At 45.5% G+C, this 21221-nt stretch overlaps 2 protein-coding genes across 2 annotated transcripts; one reads left to right on the top strand and one right to left on the bottom strand.

Moving 5' to 3' along the window:
* Positions 1-1853: 1853 nt before the first annotated feature.
* LOC114798794 (neugrin-like) lies at positions 1854-4578 on the top strand. The gene is made up of 3 exons (XM_028994762.1): positions 1854-2137; positions 2759-2869; positions 3890-4578. The coding sequence occupies exons 1-3, from the start codon at positions 1962-1964 to the stop codon at positions 4464-4466; spliced, it is 864 nt and encodes a 287-aa protein (XP_028850595.1). The 5' UTR covers positions 1854-1961; the 3' UTR covers positions 4467-4578.
* A 645-nt stretch (positions 4579-5223) lies between these two features.
* Positions 5224-17363, bottom strand: LOC114798785 (sortilin-like). The gene is made up of 20 exons (XM_028994742.1): positions 16882-17363; positions 15654-15713; positions 14499-14572; positions 14289-14391; positions 14008-14169; positions 13854-13927; positions 12565-12617; positions 12322-12449; positions 11994-12138; positions 11742-11897; positions 10861-10967; positions 10438-10540; positions 10195-10363; positions 9574-9764; positions 9302-9491; positions 8482-8598; positions 8242-8350; positions 8041-8153; positions 7522-7651; positions 5224-6683 (listed from the first exon to the last, which is right to left on the bottom strand). The coding sequence occupies exons 1-20, from the start codon at positions 17041-17043 to the stop codon at positions 6669-6671; spliced, it is 2361 nt and encodes a 786-aa protein (XP_028850575.1). The 5' UTR covers positions 17044-17363; the 3' UTR covers positions 5224-6668.
* Positions 17364-21221: the final 3858 nt, after the last annotated feature.

The raw sequence follows: 21221 nt of genomic DNA, 5'->3' as shown, positions 1-21221 counted from the left end.
TTCGGTTTTAATCGCTGAATGCATCTTATGCGATGACAATAATAAGCCTTGGGCAAGGGACAGAAGAGCATCAGAGTCAATACAAACTGTACTAAACTATGTTCAGGCACACGGTGGACGCACTAGACAATGTTACATGCACTTCTATCGAGGAATTATTGCAAAATTGCGCTTATGGTTAAACAAACCAATATACAGCACGTGACTGTTATAATACAGTTTACATTTACATTTACAGCATTTATCAGACGCCATTATCCAGAGCGACTTAAAATCAGTAGTTACAGGGACAGTCCCCCCCTGGAGCAACTTAGGGTTAAGTGTCTTGCTCAGGGACACAATGGTAGTAAGTGGGATTTGAACCTGGGTCTTCTGGTTCATAGGTGCGTATGTTAGCCACTAGGCTACTACCACCCTATTGAAGTCTATTGAAGAATTACATCGAAACCTCAGTTAATTTAATATATTAAAATTGAAACAACTAAGATAATTGTATGGTGGTGCTAATCATTGCATAATCAGTAGTCACTCAACTCGTATCAGCCTGGTTTACCCTGTACTGCTAAATTGAGTTTGTCTTTCTGTGTGTCAGCTCTGTCTTCTGTCCTGGACAGGTGGGGACAGGTGGAGTCCACTGGACATCCAAGAAATCTGTGACCATGGTCTAGGAGGGCATCTTCTAGGGTGGTAGTGGCCTAGTGGGTAAGACACTCGCCTGTGAACCAGGAGACCCAGGTTCAATTCCCACTTACTACCATTGTGTCCCTGAGCAAGACACTTAACCCTAAGTTGCTCCAGGGAGACTGTCCCTGTAACTACTGATTGTAAGTCGCTCTGGATAAGGGCGTCTGGTAAATGCTGTAAAAATGTAAAAAATCTTCTCGTGTCAATTGTTCATTTCACATTCTCCATTTCAATGACGTTTGCACTATGACAACTTTTGTTCAAATGATCTTGCCTCATGTATTACACAAATTTACCATGTGCTGTAGGGCCTGTCAAAGCCCATTGAGACAAACTGTATGTGATTATGGGCTAAATAAGAAATTTTGTTAGCCCTGTACTGGAAATGAAACCAGGTGTTGTTTTTTTTTGTACAAAGCAGCAGTAATAATTCATTTAATTTTCCAGAATAGAATTTGTAGTCAGTCGATGTCATGCATTTCATTGAAATGATCATCCAGGATGCGTGATAGCTTCTTCCCACAAGCCATCAGGCTCTTGAACACACTACCTGCGCTCATACTTCCCCCCACACACACTAGCACTGTGGACTAACTCTGTTGCACCTCTGCACTTTACACCTCATTGCTGCAGTTATGCACATGCTGATACACGGACTACCTCTTCATTTTGCACTGAAACCAAGAATAAGAAAAATGTCGAGATTTACAAACTGTACGCCAACCAGTCGGTAAACATGTATATATCACTGGTCACTTTTTAAACACTTCATTTTTAGCTAAAATGTATATTTTGTGTCCTATTTATTTATATATTTTATTCCATGTGCTGTCTATTTTTTATGTTGCACTGTGTAAACTGGAGCCACGTCTTCTCGTCTCTCTGTATATCTGTACAATATATAGAAGAGATGACAATCAAGTTTACTTTGACTTTGACTTTGACGGCGTTTTCTTTTTTTTTGGACACGCGGTGGCGCAAAATGAACGGAGCGACGCGCTTGCGCGACAGAGCGATAATTAATTTAAACAAATAATCAAAACACAACGCGATTGTCGTTAAAATATCAGTAAACCGTCAACGCGTTTAATAAATACACATGTGTTAAATTCCTGGCCTGTGACATAATTCCGTTTTTTAAAGAAAATTACCGGAAGCCGGAAGTGAAGTCCGACAGCTTGTTGTCATGTGGACACGTGGGTCTCCGCAGGTTCACTCATTTGTAGGACGCCGTGTTTCGCTGTTCCGATTCCGTCAGAATCCATCGGCCGCCACGGATGTCGTTGCCCACCAGAGTGATCCACTGCCTGGCGTCCAAGCTCGGTGGTTTCCCCGGCTGGAGTTACAGGCCGGCCAGCCGTGACGCCAGGCGGTGGAGTCAAAGGCACGGAGACTCAGACCCGGGAGGCCTGGACTTGGAAGGCGTGGAGGACAAGATCGAGGCCATCGTGGGGTCAGTTTAGATATGATGGAGATCAGCTGTGCGGGTCGGAGATACACACACACACACACACACACATTCATACAAAAAATACAGGCTTGGAATCTCCTTCTCATTCAATGTGTTTTCTTATTTTCATGACCATTTCTAAAAAGTGAAGTGAAGTGTCATTTACATTGGTAGATTCTCACTGAAGGCATCAACACATGTGGAGTTCTGTACTTAACAAAAAAAGGTGAAATAAGTGAAAACATGTTTTATATTCTAGTTTCTTTGCTCTGATAACTGCTTTGCACACTCTTGGCATTCTCTCGATGAGCTTCAAGAGGTCGTGACCTGAAATGCTTCTCCAACAGTCTTGAAGGAGTTCCCAGAGGTGTTTAGCACTTGTTGGTCCAGCTCACCCCAAACCATCTGGATTGGGTTCAGGTCCGGTGACTGTGGAGGTCAGATCTCCACTTTTTGTTAAGTACATAACTCCACATGTGTTCATTCATAGTTCTGATGCCTTCAGTGAGAATCTACCAACGTAAATGGTCATGAAAATAAAGAAAACACATATAAGGGTGATAGTAGGCTACCGGGCATCTAATAAATGCTTTAAATGTAAATGTTTTTTGTTTTTTTTTGTAGAATAGAGAAGAGGAGGCTGAAGTCGGAGCGGTTTCACAGGATCCGGCGGGGGATTGGCCCTCGCGGACCCCCAGAAAGGAAACTTACCTGGGACGCCATTCAACAAATCAGGTGAATACCGGCTGTTCGACATCTCAGAAAAGTTAGCGGTGAAACTCTGTGTTGGACAGACATTCGCAGTTCGTCGCTGGATTTTTCGTTTGCTCATCACACAAAATCGTAGAAATCACCACTTTCACAAAGTCATGCAAGTCTGTGAACTTACGAACACACGTTGGTTTTTCAATTGCTGCAGCCGAAAAAGTTCGAAAATGCTAAACAATTCATCCGCTCGTCCAATTTCTTGACTGCGTGCGACGTTTCAAAGTCCCAAACTGAAAGACAGGGAATTAAATTTACTTGAATAGTAGCGCCTTTCATCGTATGTAAATCAGTGTACATCATGCACTTTTACACTTGTGAAAGCTGTAGATAATAATGTTGGTTTTGGGCTGGAATGGGGGGGGGGGGTATTTTGAAACTGAATATCGTCTAAAGAGCGACTGAATTATTTGCCATTTTCACAATTTATCGGATGCAGCAATTGAAAAACCGACGTGCTTTTTAAAGTGGCGAATGATGCACAAATGAAAAGGAATTAAAAAATAAAAATGCACTGCCATGCTAAAAACTATTTGTTTGGTATTGTCTCTTCTAATGTGACATCTTCTAGGTTTTCACTTAATCATATTAAATAATGTACTTATGTTTACAGTAATTCGAATCCCGATCCGCCGAGGTGCCACTGAGCAAAGCACCGTCCCCACACACTGCTCCCCGGGCGCCTGTCATGGTGCCCACTGCTCACTCAGGGTGATGGTTAAATGCAGAGGACAAATTTATCCAAAGGTGCCAGCCTGTTTAAGTGAAAGTGAAGTGATTTTCATTGTGAAACACTGCAGCACAGCACACGGTGACACAACAAAATGTGTCCTCTGCATTTAACCATCACCCTTGGTGAGCAGTGGGCAGCCATGACAGGGAAGTGTGTAGGGGATGGTACTTTGCTCAGTGGCACCTTGTGGCAGAATTGAGAATAAAGTTGACTTTGACTTTGATATGGAACATTCATATTTTCTTGTGGTCTATTAGGTATCTGAAGCAGGAGTCGCCAGAACACTGGACGCTAGAGCGACTAGCAGAGGGCTTCTCGGTCAGCCAGGAGGAGGCGTTGCGCGTCCTCCGCAGCAAGTTTGTTCCGCGTCCAGAAAGGCGGCTGAAGCAGGACACTGTGGCGCTGGCCAGAAATAAACAGCTGTCGCTCTCGGGGGGGCAGCGCCGGCAACTGCCTGGCGGGATCCCCGCAACCACGCTTGCCTCCGGAACTGAAGCATCGCTGGTCCCCGCGTCCAGCCAAGGACCCGTACTGGTGAGAGAGGAGGGTTCCACTGGTGGACTTACATCGGTTTCCCCCAGGTCCTCCCAACCCTCAAACGCCCTGGTCAATAGCAGCCAGTCAAGCACTTTACCTGAAGGACAGTTGCAACAGAAGGTCCCTGAAGGTCAGGTGGAACTGAAGAAAGGAGAAGATGAGGTCTGGGATGGAGTGGTGTTTTCAGAGAAAGAATTAGAAGATCTTAGCCAGAACCTGTCTGAAAAGCCCAGTCCAGCAGTGCAGAAAGGGCGGGAGTTCTATGACAAAGATGACAATTTTCTCTACAGAGTATGAAGGTTCAGATCTGCTGTTAATGCAGCCATGCATTTTTTATTTTTTTTGCCTATCCTTGTAAAATATTGTTTCACAACTCCACTGCATCATTAAAGGTTACCCATCATGAGAATGTGACTTAGTGAGATTATTTAACATTAATACGAGTTCCCCCGGCCTGTCTATGGTCCTGCAGTGGCCAGAAATGGTGATAGATGTAAAGAGTGCTTTGGTCATTCTGCCTCGGCGTTCAGAGCGGCGGCTAAGACTGTCTGATCTGGAATTTTGTCCCCTTTTGACATCATAAGGGGAAAGGTTACCTCCCATTTCTCATGCCCCCAGAGAATTTCCCACCCCTCCCCTAAAACATTATCTCCACCCACCGTCATTGCTTCCAAACGTGTGAAGCATTGCAGTTGCTCTGTGATTGGATGTCAAAATGAGCACAAATGTTTTTTTGTTTGTTTGGTCACGTGAGACTCTGAAGAACCAGTGGCTTCATTTTATTTTTTTCTGGAAAAACACAGACAGGACTTCCAATGTCAAAAAACATTGTTGTTGGTGAACGGTGTTGATAATTTCCGTGAATACCCCTCAACTTCTATAGGCCGCTCTCGTCCTTGTCCCGCCTCTCTCCTCCTCTTTAGCATTTAAAGCTACAGACACTGAAACTGCGCGTCCTGGGAAATCACATTGTAGGCTTGGATCAAAGTGTCTAATTCTGCAGTAATTCTGAATTTCAGTATTATTTTAATAACACACATTTTAAATCACAATGTCATGTGAGAAATGTAATCATAAATTTATTTTTTGAGCCAATAGCATATAGTTTCAAATATACAGAACAAAAAGGGGGGGAAAAATGGAACATCAGAATTATTTACAGAGCAGACACAATTAACGTTATGTACAGCGATTTCCAAACATCAGGTTGGCCAGTGAAAACCTAAAACCCTGAAACCGAACAGCAGCCAAACAAGGTTCAAGTGCAAATACACAATGAATAGAAATAGAAAACAGCCAATCGAGAATTATTGCAAAGGCATTACAGAAACGCTAGAACACATTAGGAGTTTTATTAAACATTATTGGGTGGGGGTGTCACGTCTGTGTACAATTGTGTACCAGTACCCAGGAAGCCACCAGGGATCGTGTACAGGAGCAGTCTTTTGTTTAAAAGTTTCGGGAATGGACGTCCCACAGAAACCAAATCCAAGGAGGGGCAACCAGATCTCATGTCCTTGATCTATTATTAAAGTTTTTTTTTTTTTTTAAATACCAGCTGTGAAGGCACAGACCACACCTCCATGACAGGCACTTGAAGGGACACCTTCACACAGGGTCCTGAAGTCAGGCCCCCTAGAAAACCACTCAAACAGGATGATGCACATATCGTGGGAAGACTACTCTTTATATTAAATAAGTGAAGATTCTACAGAAAATGTCGGGCGGAACGTCACAATTACAAATGTACATCCTGTAAATCTAGAAAACTACTTTAAATGGAGACTTCAGGGTGGACATAAACAGTTAGAACCTGTTGGGTAAGTGATGAATATAAATCTGTTTTTTTTTTTAAAGCATTTCTAAAATTCATATCCCCATTACAACAGTCACAGTAATTCCCTGCTCTCCGTTACCTCATACAGACATTGTTTGGACCGATTCCAGCTCAGTAAACCTCTGCATCTAAGCACTTTATTGCTTATTACACTAAAGACAGAGACATATACGTCTTTTTATATTATATATATATTCAAACCGCACAGCCCCCTAAAACCAATTCAAAATAAATATTAAACCTAGAAAAAATGATAATTTTTTTTTTTTAAACCATGAAAGAGGATCCGATTCTGCTGGCATGATGATTCATATTCATTTCACTTCCACTTAACTTGACAGGAAGTGGACAAATCCAAAGAGAACATAATTAAGTCCGTTTCCTCTTTAAAAATGAGGGAAAAAAAAAAGTAGTAGTAGAAACAGGAAAGGACCCCTTTGACAAGTAAGACTTTAAAAGCTAAAATCTGATGCAGTTCTCCACCCTGTTACTAGTGGGGGTGTGGCTCAGCCAGAGGCTCCTCCCACACCAGGACAAAAGGCGGACTGGACGATGGATGCAAGTGAAGGCTGGAGTGGTGGAGTCGGGAAGTAAGCATGTGCTTGAAGTGGAGCGCTGCAATCTCTGGCCTCACCCCTGCCGCATTTCTGGAGCTTTTCGCCCTATTCCAGAAGGTCCTGCACAGAAACAGCTCAGTCAGGAACCACCTTCATTTCTACAGTCAAGCCACAGAGTGATGGAGGTGCAGAATTTACATCCAGAAGCTGATAATTCTCCTGCTTCAGTATGATCCATACCAGTGGTTCCCTTCTTTGCTGATTTGTGAGCATTTAAATTTCCAATAGGATAAATCAAAACTCTGTATTGCCCTGAAGGCTACGTAGACTATAGCTGTAAATCTTGGCCCCGAACTTCCGGTCTATAGTACCAAGCCTTTCCATGTGATTGTTTTATTAAAAGGTTCATCGTTTGATTAGTAATTCTCGGCTACCATCGTCAGATGATTCGTTTTAATTATAAGTTGCAGGGGAACGGTCCCCTGTAAGTACTGATTGTAAGTCGCTCTGGATAAGGCCGTCTGATAAATACTGTAAATGTAATTATTGCGAGAGAGACGGGATAATTAAAATGGAAGCCATTTCATTCCCCTCATTGTCTAGAGCTCATTGTCTAGCGTGCACAAAGAAAACCGGGCTTTTAAAAAGCGGAGCATTGCAAGGGCTCACAGGGTCATGTGGCTGTATAGATATACTGTATAGAAATATAGAGAAACACACGCTGACTGTCATTTATTTGCACCACACAGCGTAACAGTTGGGTCGGGTCGAGTTGAATCCTGCCCAGGTCGGGCCTAACTTTTTTTTTTTGTTTTTAATTCATTAATTTCATAAATCTGTAATTAATAAATTTTGTCATTTTAATGGTTGCATGCAGGAAGGAATTGGGGTTGGTGGGGAACCACTGATCTAGACGACTGGAATGTTCACTGAGCGGGGGTAAAAAAAAAAAAAGTACTTCATCAGAGTCGTCGTGGAACTCTATCTTGGCGGAGGCTCCTACGCCAGTGTCCAGGGGCTCGTCCACCCCGTCTATACCGTTAGCCTCGGCGTTGTGCTGAAGGACAGAGTACCGGTGAACCAGGAACCTGTAGAGGGGAGGACAAGACATAGAACAGCATGATATTCTTACTGCATCAAATATCATATAAATTGCAATGTGAACACACACTCAATATCAGGGCCATATGACTGAATTTTAAATTATTTAAGTCAAGATAAACACATTGGACAGTATGTTTGTTTTACTAAAGTTCTTCACATTATCTTCAAATGGGGCGGGGAAAAAAAACGCCAGCCAATCAAAACCATGCAATTTTCCAGACTGTGTTGTCCAGTCAGATTTACATTTTTTACAATTAAAAGATAAATTATGACAGATCTAGATTAAGTTTCACCTCTGATTAACACCAAAATATCCTAAACGATCAAATATTCACTCCAGTACAAAAAAAGCGGAGCGTGATGAGGCACTGACCTTCCTCCACAGACGTACTTCTTCACAAACAGAACGGCAACGACGGCGCTGATCAGCAGGATAACGATGACGGAGGCTATAACAGGGGCGGAGCTGGAGGGCTGGCCGTCCTTCTGTGGGGGGAAGAGAGAACAGCCGTCGTTTACTCCTGCTCGGTTCTGCGTTCTTCTCACGTGGACCTGCTTTGAGAAGGGACCCCACCAGCAGCTCCGGGCCCAGCAGGTCGCTGACGCACTTCGCACTGAGGTCGACCTCCTTGCGCTGCGGCTGCTCCCCGTTTACACACTTATCCCCCGGAATCTTCCGGTACCTGCAGAACGGGTGTCACACGGATGCTATTCAGAAGTGGTCACACAGTCTCACACGGAGTGAAAAAGGTTGCCTAGGGCAACCAAACTTGCGCGAACATTATTTAAGACCAAGCCCTTCTCGGCACTGTACCCGGTCGTCACCAGCTGCTCTTTCTTGCCGTGCAGGCAGAACTCCAGCACTCGGCCCTTGAGGTCCGGCTCCTCCAGGCACTTTGAGCTGTTCTCCTCCCGGTAGTACCCAAAGTCACTGCAGAAAGGCGGGAGAGAGATTTTTTTTTTTTTTTTTCCCCTCCTCCAGAGCCATAAATCACAACATTCTGCAGATGTCCTTCTCAATAAAGTGCCCTACAAAGTGCCCTAGAGTTGTCCTTCTGTGGTACTCTCAACTCCTTTATATATGTACCACGTCCGGGAACATCTGGGCCTCAAGGTACCGCCACTAAAAACCTATTCCAGCAGTTTATACTCCTAAATACGGACTTTATTAATTACTTACTGTCGTCCACGCTCAATACCGCAGTAAACCCACACAGCAGCTGTGAATATTCATTTCTACCACCAGAGGTAGCAGCAAGGCAAAAGACATCAATACATTTGTTCTTAAGTCATGTATATGTTATGTGGTAAATAATGTGTCAATAGATGTATAGGTTATACTGGATTTAAACTGAATTTATGGAATAATGCAAGAACCAGCCAGCAAACCGATGTATTTAAAAAAAAAATAAAAAACATTTTCTCGAAATTATGGCAAATTATTCTGAACTCAGACTTAAGTGAGTAATAAGAACAGGTGTAATAACTACCGCCAACAATAACGATAACGCTGCAACAATCAATACTTTGCAGGACAGTTCTCCACAATACGATCATGATGTATGTATAACTGGAAGAATTTGAAGTTGATGTGAAAAATCGCAAAAAATTAAGCTCTCGGAGAGCTATACTACCAGAGGTAGTCATCAAGCGTGCAGGGGCAAGGCGAGGGCTGCTTGTTGATGGCGTAGTCCCGGCCGTTCCAGCACACAGAATCTTTGCGGAGCCGCAGGAACTTCTCCTTGTACCCCAGCATGCACCCGTCAGTGGGGTCGCTGATGTCGTCAGAGTGCGCCAGCCACTCCACGTAGTCGCCCTCCTGACCTGGCAGGCCAGATTACACATTAAGGTCATACGAGGTCGGCGCAGAGCACGGGGCGCATCGCGGTCTCCGAGGCGAACTCACAGTCCCGGGTGAGCAGCTCGCGGAAGTCGATGGTGACCGACACCCAGTACTGCGAGAAGTAGGTCTCGCGGTAGCCCCAGAGGCTGACGTTCATGGAGCGAGCCCCCGGCTCGGACGCCAGCCCGGTGAAGAAGATCGGCTCGTCGGTGAAGTTGTACAGACGCCAGCACTGTCCTTCATCAGTAGAGAACCTGTTCAAGGGAAAGAACCAGAAAATTTACATTTACAGCATTTACCAGACGCCCTTATCCAGAGCCACTTACAATCAGTAGTTACAGGGACAGTCCCCCCCTGGAGACACTCAGGGTGTCTTGCTCAGGGTCACGATGGTAGTAAGTGGGATTTGAACCTGGGTCTTTTGGTTCATAGGCGAGTGTGTTACCCGCTAGGCTACTGCCACACTAACAAAATATTGTACCACACCACAAAATATCGTATAATCAATATCATATTGTGACATGTCATAATCATTCATAAAGCCCTATTCTAATCCACTACATTTTACCCCGCCGAGGTTCCACAACTAGGTTTGGAACCATGCTCTGTGAATTAGCTAAAACCTAAAACCTTAACACAGAACACAGCCCAGATCGTATATATGCCCAAATGATGCCCACTCACTTGATGGTGGAGACGGGCAGGGCGTTGTGCTCCACCGCCACCAGCAGGCCGCCGGAGTCCAGGATGGCGTAGTGGTGGGGGCCTTCGAGCGCCAGCTGCCAGGAGTAGCCGCCGTCATCGGACACGTACACGTCCGGCGTCGACATCGACATGGCGTCCCCCACGCTGCCTGCGGAGACACACAGGCGGTTCGGCGGACTGGGGACAACAGTTCAGACATCCGGCGGGAACAGAGCGGCCTACCGTGCGCCAGGATCAGCCCCACCGCATTGGGCTCGGTGAGGGGCAGCATGGGAACGTTCAGCTTCAGCGAGGTGCTGTAGGACGCGTGGATGTGGAGACTGCACTGTAGAGGAAGAGAGCAAGTCGGAAATGATTTGTTGCTCAAAAATATTTATATTTCTTCTATAAGAAAAACATAATAGCTTCTAAAAAAACTATTCCTAGCTGGATGACGTACAATTGAATTTATTTAAACCACAAACAAAGGAGACTAAAGGGTGACATGATCCAGGTACACCTTAATATTTCAACAGACATTCAAACTCAAGTCCCTTGCAACTAAATGATCAGTACGAACGGATAGCAATTAAATCGAGATTACTTACCGTGATTAATTGTTAAATCGGAATTGTGGGTCTATTACAGCGAATCCCTGCTCCTCACCTTCTCTTTGTCCGCCGCTGTCGAGTCACACCTGCTGTTCTCCGGTTTCTGCAGTGGTTCCCATTCCCCTCCCTGGTCGAAGGACACCACACTCTGCACAGATCCGTCTGGCGAACAAGGGGACACTGACGTCACTGTCTGTCCATTATAATAATGGTCCGAATTAGGGCTGTGTATTGGCAGGGATCTAACAATACGATATTTATCACGGTACATTGAGATATTCTACGGCACACTGACAATGTAAAAACCGAGCTGAAACACAAGGTGCTGTGATCGGTCAAGTCACGTTACTCGAGTCCACTGTGCCTGAAATGCCAGGCAGTAATTCAAAGTGCCCAGCTGCACGGCGCCATCTACAGGAGTGGATGTTGTGGTCGCACGCCGATTCATCTCTGCTGACCTCACTAAACAAAACGCTTGATAGCACCAACCAGTGGACTAAATTTGCACACATTTACATTTACAGCATTTATCAGACGCCCTTATCCAGAGCGACGATGGAAGTAAGTGGGGTTTGAACCTGGGTCTTCTGGTTCATAGGCAAGTGTGTTACCCACTAGGCCACTACCACCTACTACTACAAACATATCAATATTATTGATACAATATCACAGAGTAAAATATTGTGATATATCGCTGTATTGATATTTTCTAACACCCCTAACACCCCTAGGCTTACAAACCGTGACTATAAAATAAAGAAGGCTTTTTAAATTTAGTCTCTGTGCACCAGTCTTGTGCAACTTCCTGTCGGAAATGTGCGAGATTACATCCAAACTCTTAGTCTCCATAACCGCCACAGTGTCGGGGCGTCCAAACTTTTGACTGCTGTTTTACATGTGTCAAACGGACACGGCAGGCTGCAGACAGAAACGCACCCTCAGCCATGACGCTGGTGATGAAGACTCCTCGAAGGGACGTGACGTTGGTGAAGTCAGTTTCTCCCCCAGGGGTGGTGTAGAGGTGGCGCTCCAGCGATTTGGAGTAAACCGTGCCGCGGTCATCCGAGACGAAGATTGTGCCGTAACCCGTGTCTGAAAAGCGGAAGGAGGCCAGAGCAACTCAAGAAACCTACACGGCACTGCACACACGTCGGGGCCTGCTGAGAACAGTGGAGAGAAACCACTGACCTCCTGGTTCATCCACATGCATGAAGACCATGTCATCATTGGCGGCCAGAATGGAGTAGAACTGGTCATGGCCCACGTGGGGCAGCTGGGCAATGTTCCACACCTCACCCTGGTCCACAGAAACATGGATGCTTCGCATGTTGCCCTGAGGGATACAGGAACCCAATAAGAACCACCAAAAATGTGAATAACACACGCGTATCCGCAAACCAAAATGCTCATGCTGATGGCCAGCTGGTTAACAAGGTGGTATAACATGAACTAATATTACTAATATTAACAATGTTCATGCACACGCACAAACACTGAAATATGACAGGACACCAACCGTTCCAGTCATGACCGAGGCAAATAGGAAGCGTCCACCGATTCCGAATGAGTAGATCTTCTCCCTGATGCTTTGGAAGGTTTTCCCGTAGTCCGAGGTCTTCTTGAGAAGCAGCGTGCCCCGGTCGCCTGAAAGCCAAAACGAGATGCATTCTGGGACGTCTGAGCACCACCATGCTCTTGAAGTTATTATGGAAAGACCATGAAATGCAACAGCGCTGCACATGGCGCTGCACCACTCAACTGCAAGACCCGTTGACTGTGGTGGTGGTGAAGAAGATGGTGTTCTCTGTGCCCCTGGACAGGAGGATAAAAAGAAGAGAAAAAAAAAAAAAAAAAAAAAAGATAAAACGGCAGCATAACAACGATTCTACATTAAACAATACATTACAAACTCCATGTGATATTTTCTGTTTCTTATACGCAAGTGAATTCCATGCGGCGGATTACTGACAGATTGAAAGCTTGTTACTTTCCCTTCCTCAGTAGGATTTTCCTGATTCAGTAATATCAGAGAAATGTTTAATAGAAGGAGAACTCCCACTCTCAGAACGCCTCTGCTGGACTAATTGAATACACAAAAATGGAACACGCATGTTAGAAATTTGCCAAATTATTAAGTTACCAGTATTGGGTCTGAAGGTTAAAGGTTAAACTCTGGATTTAAGGATTACTGATAATTTTCAATGATATTTAAGGCCTTAATTTTGAAAAAAATTATAGACTTAAGGATTCACGGATACGCTATATTAACTCAAGTTCACTGTTCGTCCTTGTCTAAGTTAATTTTGAAGGTGCAACATAAACGCTAAATAACAACTAATACGTAATTATAATAACTTATGTGAGGTCACTGCAATCTATCAGTGAAGATTTTATTAATTTACTACATAAAAACCACGAAGATCTATAAAAGAAAGTCACTGCTTATCGTAAAGTGAGTTTGAATAGATTAAATATCAAGTCCTACTCCGTCAGCACACAATGCATTATGGGGTTAAACTTTTCTTTTTTTTCCTCTCCCTCTCACCCAAGAGGAACTTGCACACCACACTGACAACTGTGAATCACATGACGCGTTGCTCAAGCGCCTGTGGTCACAGCCGTGCTCTCAGACCAAACGCCGCCTGTCAGGCACCTGGGAACGTGACTCCCGCAACCGCCTCAGACCTCAGGTGGCGCCGGCCCGAGGGTAACGCGTTAACCACGGCGGCATCATGACGCCGTAAATTCTGAGTGTGGTGCTTGCAAAGCAGCTTTATCGCCGATACCCTGACGGCAGTGGGGCGGTGGTGGCCTAGTGCTTAAGGAAGCGACCCTGTAATCAGAAGGTTTATATAAGGTGCCACTGAGCAAAGCGCCGTCCCCACACACTGCTCCCCAGGCGCCTGTCATGGCTGCCCACTGCTCGCCAAGGGTGATGGTTAAATGCGGAGGACACATTTCACTGTGTGCAACATGTGCTGTGCTGCTGTGTATCACAAGTGACAATCACTTCACTACATTGGTCATTACAGCAAGAGCAGCCCTCACCATTTTGTAAGGCACACGGACGAGTGGACAAATCTCCAGCTTGTCCCGAAGTCCAGAGACAACCAGAGCATGTGCTGAAAAGCAAGCAAGACAAAGAAATGACGGTCCCAGTTGTAGTCCACACATCGGTACTCACCTGGACGGGTCCGCTCACCTTGACGCTCAGCACCATGAGCGTGTTCGAGTCTTGCGGGTTGTAGAGGATCTGCATCTGTGGCATGAAGGGCAGGGCGACGTGGCTGAAGCTCCTGCCAAAGTCGCCGGACAGGAAGATTCTGGCTGCAGACGTTCCCGACACGTCGCCGGTGAGGATCACCTGCCGCAAACACACGCGTTTCTACCTGAACCTTCACACGATAACGCCAGGCGGGTCGAACACACGTCCACTCTTACTGCTCAGGAATTGTGTTGGATGTAAAGTAGTTATGATCGCACCTTTCCAGAATTTTCTGGGCCAATAGCGATGCCAAACTCCGTCTCAATGAAGGTGTTGTTAATGAGGTCGGTGACGTCCTGGAAGGACTTCCCATAGTTCTCGCTGGAACGGATGCAGGAGACAAAAATGGGGACACGGGATCGGAACTTCCGCAGACAACATTCCGACCCAAATGACGCGAATCAGGAGAACGTGAGCGTGGAACTCACCTCCGGTACAGCCGAGACTGGCCAAACTTCACCAGGAAAACAGGCATTTGGAACGTGGTGAGCGCCAGTATGACCTGTTGGACCGAGACAGCATCAGCAACAAACATTTTAATTATCACTAATACATACATCATGTCTATTTCTTAGTCAATTAGCAATATTGGTGAATTACCAATATTTAGAAACAGCTTGCATCCTCATTTTAATACATCTGGAGAGCAGGACTGTGTGCAATATGTACAGTAGACTTTTTACTTTTTAAAACACCTAAACGTGGCTTAACAAAGTTCAGCTCCGGCTCTGAAGAATGTCAAACATACCGACGTCTAAAAGAAGACTATCAAGTTGGACCGGTCGTTGCCTGCTGACGTCATGCCCGAATGGCGGGAGGGAAATGAGAGCTTTGTTTATATTCAAACAACAACGCCACTGTGGCGCGTGCATGAAATGCTGAGCTCGTATCACCGGGCTTTTTTTCGGTTGAGAAGCCAACAACTTACCGAAATGTCTCTTAATTCCTCTGGTTTAATCTCGTTCTGTAGTACTTCTGTTTCCCGTCATTCGCGCACATTATTTATACTTCAGAACGCTCGTGGTGGGTTATAGATTTACGGTGGCGGGTTATCAGGCGGCTGGGTGAAAAAGCGACGTTCGGACACTTTCGTTACACTTTAGAATGTGTGGAAAAGCACGGGGAGACAAGCGGCGATTGGAACAGATGTAGGGTATTCTTATTACTATAACGGTAATATAATAATAAGATGACCTTGTTTTAATTATGAAATGGGTTTGACTTTTTTCCTGTTCTACTCTGCATTTGTACTATATTGACTGGGTTAAATAGAATTGTACTGCAAATTTGTAGACAAATTCAATTATGTTAACTAAAACTAGACTAAAAGAGTCATGGATAATTCTGACTAAAACAAGAGATTTAGTCGACTGATGACTAATAAAAACTAATCTGAAGCGTTTACTTCATCATCTACTACGAAGAGTACTCTGCACCATGTAGGCTCTGGTTGAGGTCACATGGTAGGATAAAATGAGGTTACGTTCGGCCCGAGCACTGACCCAGGGCCTGCTTAAGGCGCCGCATCGGGCGAGTACTGGGAACGGTGGAAAGTGACGCGTGCAGCCAGTCGGTAAACTCACCCCAGTTCCATCCCCAACCCAGGCCAGCGACACGGACCCGCCCAGGTCGTTGAAGGAGTACTAGAGGGGGAGCAAAAGAGACCAGTTGAGGCGGCCTTTCCATGTAAATGTGCCGGGGTTCCGTTCGTCTGGATCCCAGGTCGATTCCCAAACCTCTTCAATCCGTCATCCGGTTGAAAGATGACGTTTTACAGCTCACACGTATACATTTTATGCAAAGATCAAACAATAAAGACAGCGGTGAACCAACTACACAAAAGCAAAGGTGCAAAAAAAATTGTTTCTTGTTAAATTTTAAAATCAGGATGCTAATGTCCCTCTAATGTCTTTAATTACTCCAACACTGGTGTCTGTGCAAATTACCAAATGCAATTTCCATGCGGTAAAAGCGGGGTCATGGACGCGTACGCACTACACAGTTCTGCATGTCAGCTGCGGATCTGCCAGTTAAGTGCGGAAGCACCTCTGGACGTAGAGCGCGGCGCCGGGTCCGAGACGATGCGGTGACGTTGTCTACGTCGGATTTCTGATCAGTGGATTGCGATTCGGGGCGGGATTAACAAAGCGGGACTGGAACGAGTGCCGCGTCCCCCTGTCCAGGTTGTGCAAGTGCGTCAGGGCCCAGTCTCAGACCACGGGGTCACTAAAGAGGAACTGGTGACAAAGCGGACACCAACGCTCCCCTGGGTACACGGGACACTCCCAGCACGGCGTCACCCGGCCCCTCCCCAAACCATCCCCTGGCCTGGCGGCGCTTGTCTGGCGGGTCACCTCGGCCGGCCCGTAACTAATCATGTCGGCAGACCATCGGTCAAATATCGAGAACACGTGACAACTAAAAACTTGACCTTTGACCTTTCTATTCCTAGCCCCCAAGCACCAGGTCAAATCCACTAATCTGCTCAAGCAGCAAGGCGCTCGACATGGTAACAGCAGGGCCCTGGTCATGACAACCTCAGAACTTTAGTCCAGGACTTCACTCATGAAAAATCAACGCCAAGACGCCATTTCGAGTTCGTTCTCACAAAAACACCGTCCAGTCTGAGACGTTTGGTCTTAGGACATTAAGTGTCAACCAAGCACCGAGCAACTAGAAGGTGCCCACAATCCGAACCACGTAATTTCCCGCGTTAAATGGCCGTCTGTTCCGTGCTGCCCGCGTCCGACGTCGCGGTTAGACGGGCTCGTCGTCGGCCGTCCCGCGGTCCGGGAAGAGGAAGCGACTCACGCTGTGCGTGTTCTCCGACAACTTGGCCTCGTAGCCCTGCAGGGCGTTACAGGTGCTCCGCTCCGCGCTCCTGCTGCCCAGGCGGCGTGCGGCGGCTCCGGCTCCGGCGCAGAGCGCCAGCGGCACGCACAGCGCCACCAGCCAGCGGCGCAGCCAGTCCATGGTCGACGGGGGAAATATTGATCTTCGCTCGGAACGAAAACAACGACGCTCGGTCAGCCGCGGGTCGCCGCCGATGGCCTCGACAGAAACGAGCCGCTCATATTGTGTCGCGACCAGGAGCGTCCAGACGTCGGAGGCGACGCCGCGGACGCAGAAACCGAAGCCGAGAGCTGCACCTTGCTGGCGGGCCGCGGCGATTGGCGGCCGGCCCACGTGACCCGGGCGTCCGCCGCTCTGATTGGTCCCCGCCTCCAGCACCTGTTCCCCGGCCTGGGTGTCAGGCTTGGTTGAGCCGTGTGTCTTACATGGCGCAGAGCCGGACTAGCAGGCTGCGAAAGTGTAAACAATTCAGTTGCGGAATTTGCGTCCGGGATGCAGTGATTAAATTGTAATCTATTTATTGCAATTGAAATGTTATCGAACACACACACACGACACAATCTTTCAGAAACATTGCCACAATACATCGACATGTAGATTGTCCGGCATTTCAATTTTAGGAAGGAAATGAAACTGTTTTCTTTGTTCTTAGTAATTGGTTTTGACCAAGATCACGTAGTGATTTGTATCACGTGACTCGTTTTTTTTTTTAAGTCTTCGTGTCCAAGTCGTTTCAATTGCAGGGACGTGTTTTCGATCCGATACCAAGTAAAATTTAGGTTGGTTTCGGCGACACCGATACTTTAACCAAAAACTAAATGTGATTGGAATGTCAAACTGAAAAGCGTTCGTCCTGCGGCGGTGGGTGTTTGTGTTGGGTGCTGAGCTGCCGGGGGGGGGGCGGGGTTTGGTGATGGAGCCCGCCCTTTTCCGTGACGTCACTATATCACGTTGACGTGTGAGGAGTGGTCTATTTTACGACACGCCTACTTTCAGTTGGAACGCGGTATAGAAATAGAAGAGCGAAAATATCGATACCATTGTGCCAGTGTCGATAGAATCGATATTTATGATCGATCCGCACATCCATAGTTCTAATAGTTGGCCAAATGGCGGTCTTAATTGTAAACATTTAGCTGTTAAAAGCTGATCAATAATTCAGCGCTGAAACGCACTGTAACTGTGGTGTTCATTTACTTTACTTTACTTTATTTGCCGACGCTTTTATCCAAAGCGACTTACAGGAGGAAGACACCAGCAATTCTTGTTCGATCTCTATAGATCCCTGATAAGGCCTAACTTGTCAGCAAAGAGCATGCTCTGAGAATTTACTAAATATTATTGGATTTAACTGGCGTGTTAAATCCTGAGCATGGCGGGCCTTGCGAGCTGTAACAATAATAACAATAATATTAATAATCATATTAAAATAATAATGACGGACTTTCCCGAATGGGAAAGAAGCTGAATCCGGTTTGTTAATGGCCCCAGACTCTGCCCCCCCCCCGGGGCGGATGGTTTGATTTGGCTGTGTCTGCGAGTTCCCCCGTGACTGAGCACCATGTGACATAAAAATGCACTGGTGCCGTAGCACTTCCGCACCAAGCGAGAGTAGAGCAGGACGAGCCCGCATGGAGCAGGCCTGCTCCTCTCCACACTGCTTTTTTAAAGAACCGGCCTTACCGGACGGGTTTGGCGTGACTGCATTCCTCTGCGTGCCAAAGAGACAGGCCGCAGTAGAAAAAAAAAAAAAAAAAAAAAAAGAAATGAAAGAGAAATCATCGAGAGCAGTGGTCAGAAATGAATAAACATTTTATTTTGCTCTAAATAAGATCAGTGTAAATGATGCACATAGGTACTTAAATATAGGTATTTCAATACAAGTCTTATAATTGTGCTGCTGCAACAGTACAGTACAGTACTCTACACTACTCTGGTTCTTATAAATTGAGGATGGCATTTTGCACGGTGGGGCGGTGGACAGGACCACAATCGTGTTGTACTATTGTACTAAAGTCAGAAACACACACACAAAAAAAAATCTCTTATGAAAGCCAGACTCATCAAAACCCCCATTTATCGAAGCTGCATAGAATGTTGTTACTGTTACAAATAGCCCCTTATTGAATCATGAAACAAAGACATGATGTGTGCAGAGAAAGAGGCTCTGTTCTCATATTATAAATTTCCCACTTGTGGGACTAATACAGGTCATCTTGTCTTATTTTGTCTTGTCCTCCATCTGTAGACTGTTGCTTGTAGGAGATCATTCATTAGTTTCATTAGATTCATTTTTCTCTTTGTGTCAGCATGAACATTATTGGCACTTTCACATTTTAACGCTTTTAGACAGCCTCTTCCTGAACCATTTGCAGTTGGGAAGAACGAAATCCGTAATTAGTTTCACTACTGACTGAAGAATGAAGCTGGCAGTGGCGGCCACGCAGGTTGCCGGTTCGAATCCCGAGCCCCGACATGTTATTCTTGCACTGCTTGTTTGCTCTTTATGTAGCCCAGTGTGTCTGTCACACGTGCAGTTTATGTGAGTATGCAACCATGTTTAAATGTTACATGTGGCACCAGGTTCTGGAGAAATGTTCTTTTGTTTCGTACTGTCTAACACATACAGGGAGTGCAGAATTATTAGGCAAATGAGTATTTTGTCCACATCATCCTCTTCATGTGTGTTGTCTTACTCCAAGCTGTATAGGCTCGAAAGCCTACTACCAATTAAGCATATTAGGTGATGTGCTTCTCTGTAATGAGAAGGTGTGTGGTCTAATGACATCAACACCCTATATCAGGTGTGCATAATTATTAGGCAACTTCCTTTCCTTTGGCAAAATGGGTCAAAAGAAGGACTTGACAGGCTCAGAAAAGTAAAAAATAGTGCGATATCTTGCAGAAGGATGCAGCACTCTTAGAATTGCAAAGCATCTGAAGCGTGATCATCGAACAATCAAGCGTTTCATTCAAAATAGTCAACAGGGTCGCAAGAAGCGTGTGGAAAAACCAAGGCGCAAAATAACTGCCCATGAACTGAGAAAAGTCAAGCGTGCAGCTGCCAAGATGCCACTTGCCACCAGTTTTGCATATTTCAGAGCTGCAACATCACTGGAGTGCCCAAAAGCACAAGGTGTGCAATACTCAGAGACATGGCCAAGGTAAGAAAGGCTGAACACAAGCTGAAACGTCAAGACTGGGCCAAGAAATATCTCAAGACTGATTTTTCTAAGGTTTTATGGACTGATGAAATGAGAGTGAGTCTTGATGGGCCAGATGGATGGGCCCGTGGCTGGATTGGTAATGGGCAGAGAGCTCCAGTCCGACTCAGACGCCAGCAAGGTGGAGGTGGAGTACTGGTTTGGGCCTTTTCGGGTTGAGGATTGAGTCAAGCTCAACTCCCAGTCCTAGTGCCAGTTTCTGGAAGACACCTTCTTCAAGCAGTGGTACAGGAAGAAGTCTGCATCCTTCAAGAAAAACATGATTTTCATGCAGGACAATGCTCCATCACATGCGTCCAAGTACTCCACAGTGTGGCTGGCAAGAAAAGGTATAAAAGAAGAAAAACTAATGACATGGCCTCCTTGTTCACCTGATCTGAACCCCATTGAGAACCTGTGGTCCATCATCAAATGTGAGATTTACAAGGAGGGAAAACAGTACACCTCTCTGAACAGTGTCTGGGAGGCTGTGGTTGCTGCTGCACGCATTGTTGATGGTGAACAGATCAAAACACTGACAGAATCCATGGATGGCAGGCTTTTGAGTGTCCTTGCAAAGAAAGGTGGCTATAGTGGTCGCTGATTTGTTTTTGAATGTCAGAAATGTATATTTGTGAATGTGGAGATGTTATATTCACTGGTAAAAATAAATGATTGAAATGGGTATATATTTGTTTTTTGTCAAATTGCCTAATAATTATGCACAGTAATAGTCACCTGCACACACAGATATCCCCCTAAAATAGCTAAAAATAAAAACAAACTAAAAACTACTTCCAAAAACATTCAGCTTTGATATGAGTTTTTTGGGTTCATTGAGAACATGGTTGTTGTTCAATAATAAAATTATTCCTCAAAAATACAACTTGCCTAATAATTCTGCACTCCCTGTATGTAGCAGAAATGACAAAGCTCAGCTTGCTTTTCCTATTTGCTCCGAATTTTAATGAAATGAGTAAAAGTTCCCTTTGATATTACTACTAATGTATGAGAAGAAACACCATTTTCACGACTATAATATTTATTACACTGTTATCTAGACAATAACAGGGATAGCTCTAAATGTCAGTAGCG

Source organism: Denticeps clupeoides, chromosome 10 (assembly GCF_900700375.1).
Source record: "Denticeps clupeoides chromosome 10, fDenClu1.1, whole genome shotgun sequence".
Classification (NCBI taxonomy): domain Eukaryota; kingdom Metazoa; phylum Chordata; class Actinopteri; order Clupeiformes; family Denticipitidae; genus Denticeps; species Denticeps clupeoides.
Note: the sequence above shows the minus strand (reverse complement) of the source record. Positions and strands in the feature narration are given on the sequence as shown.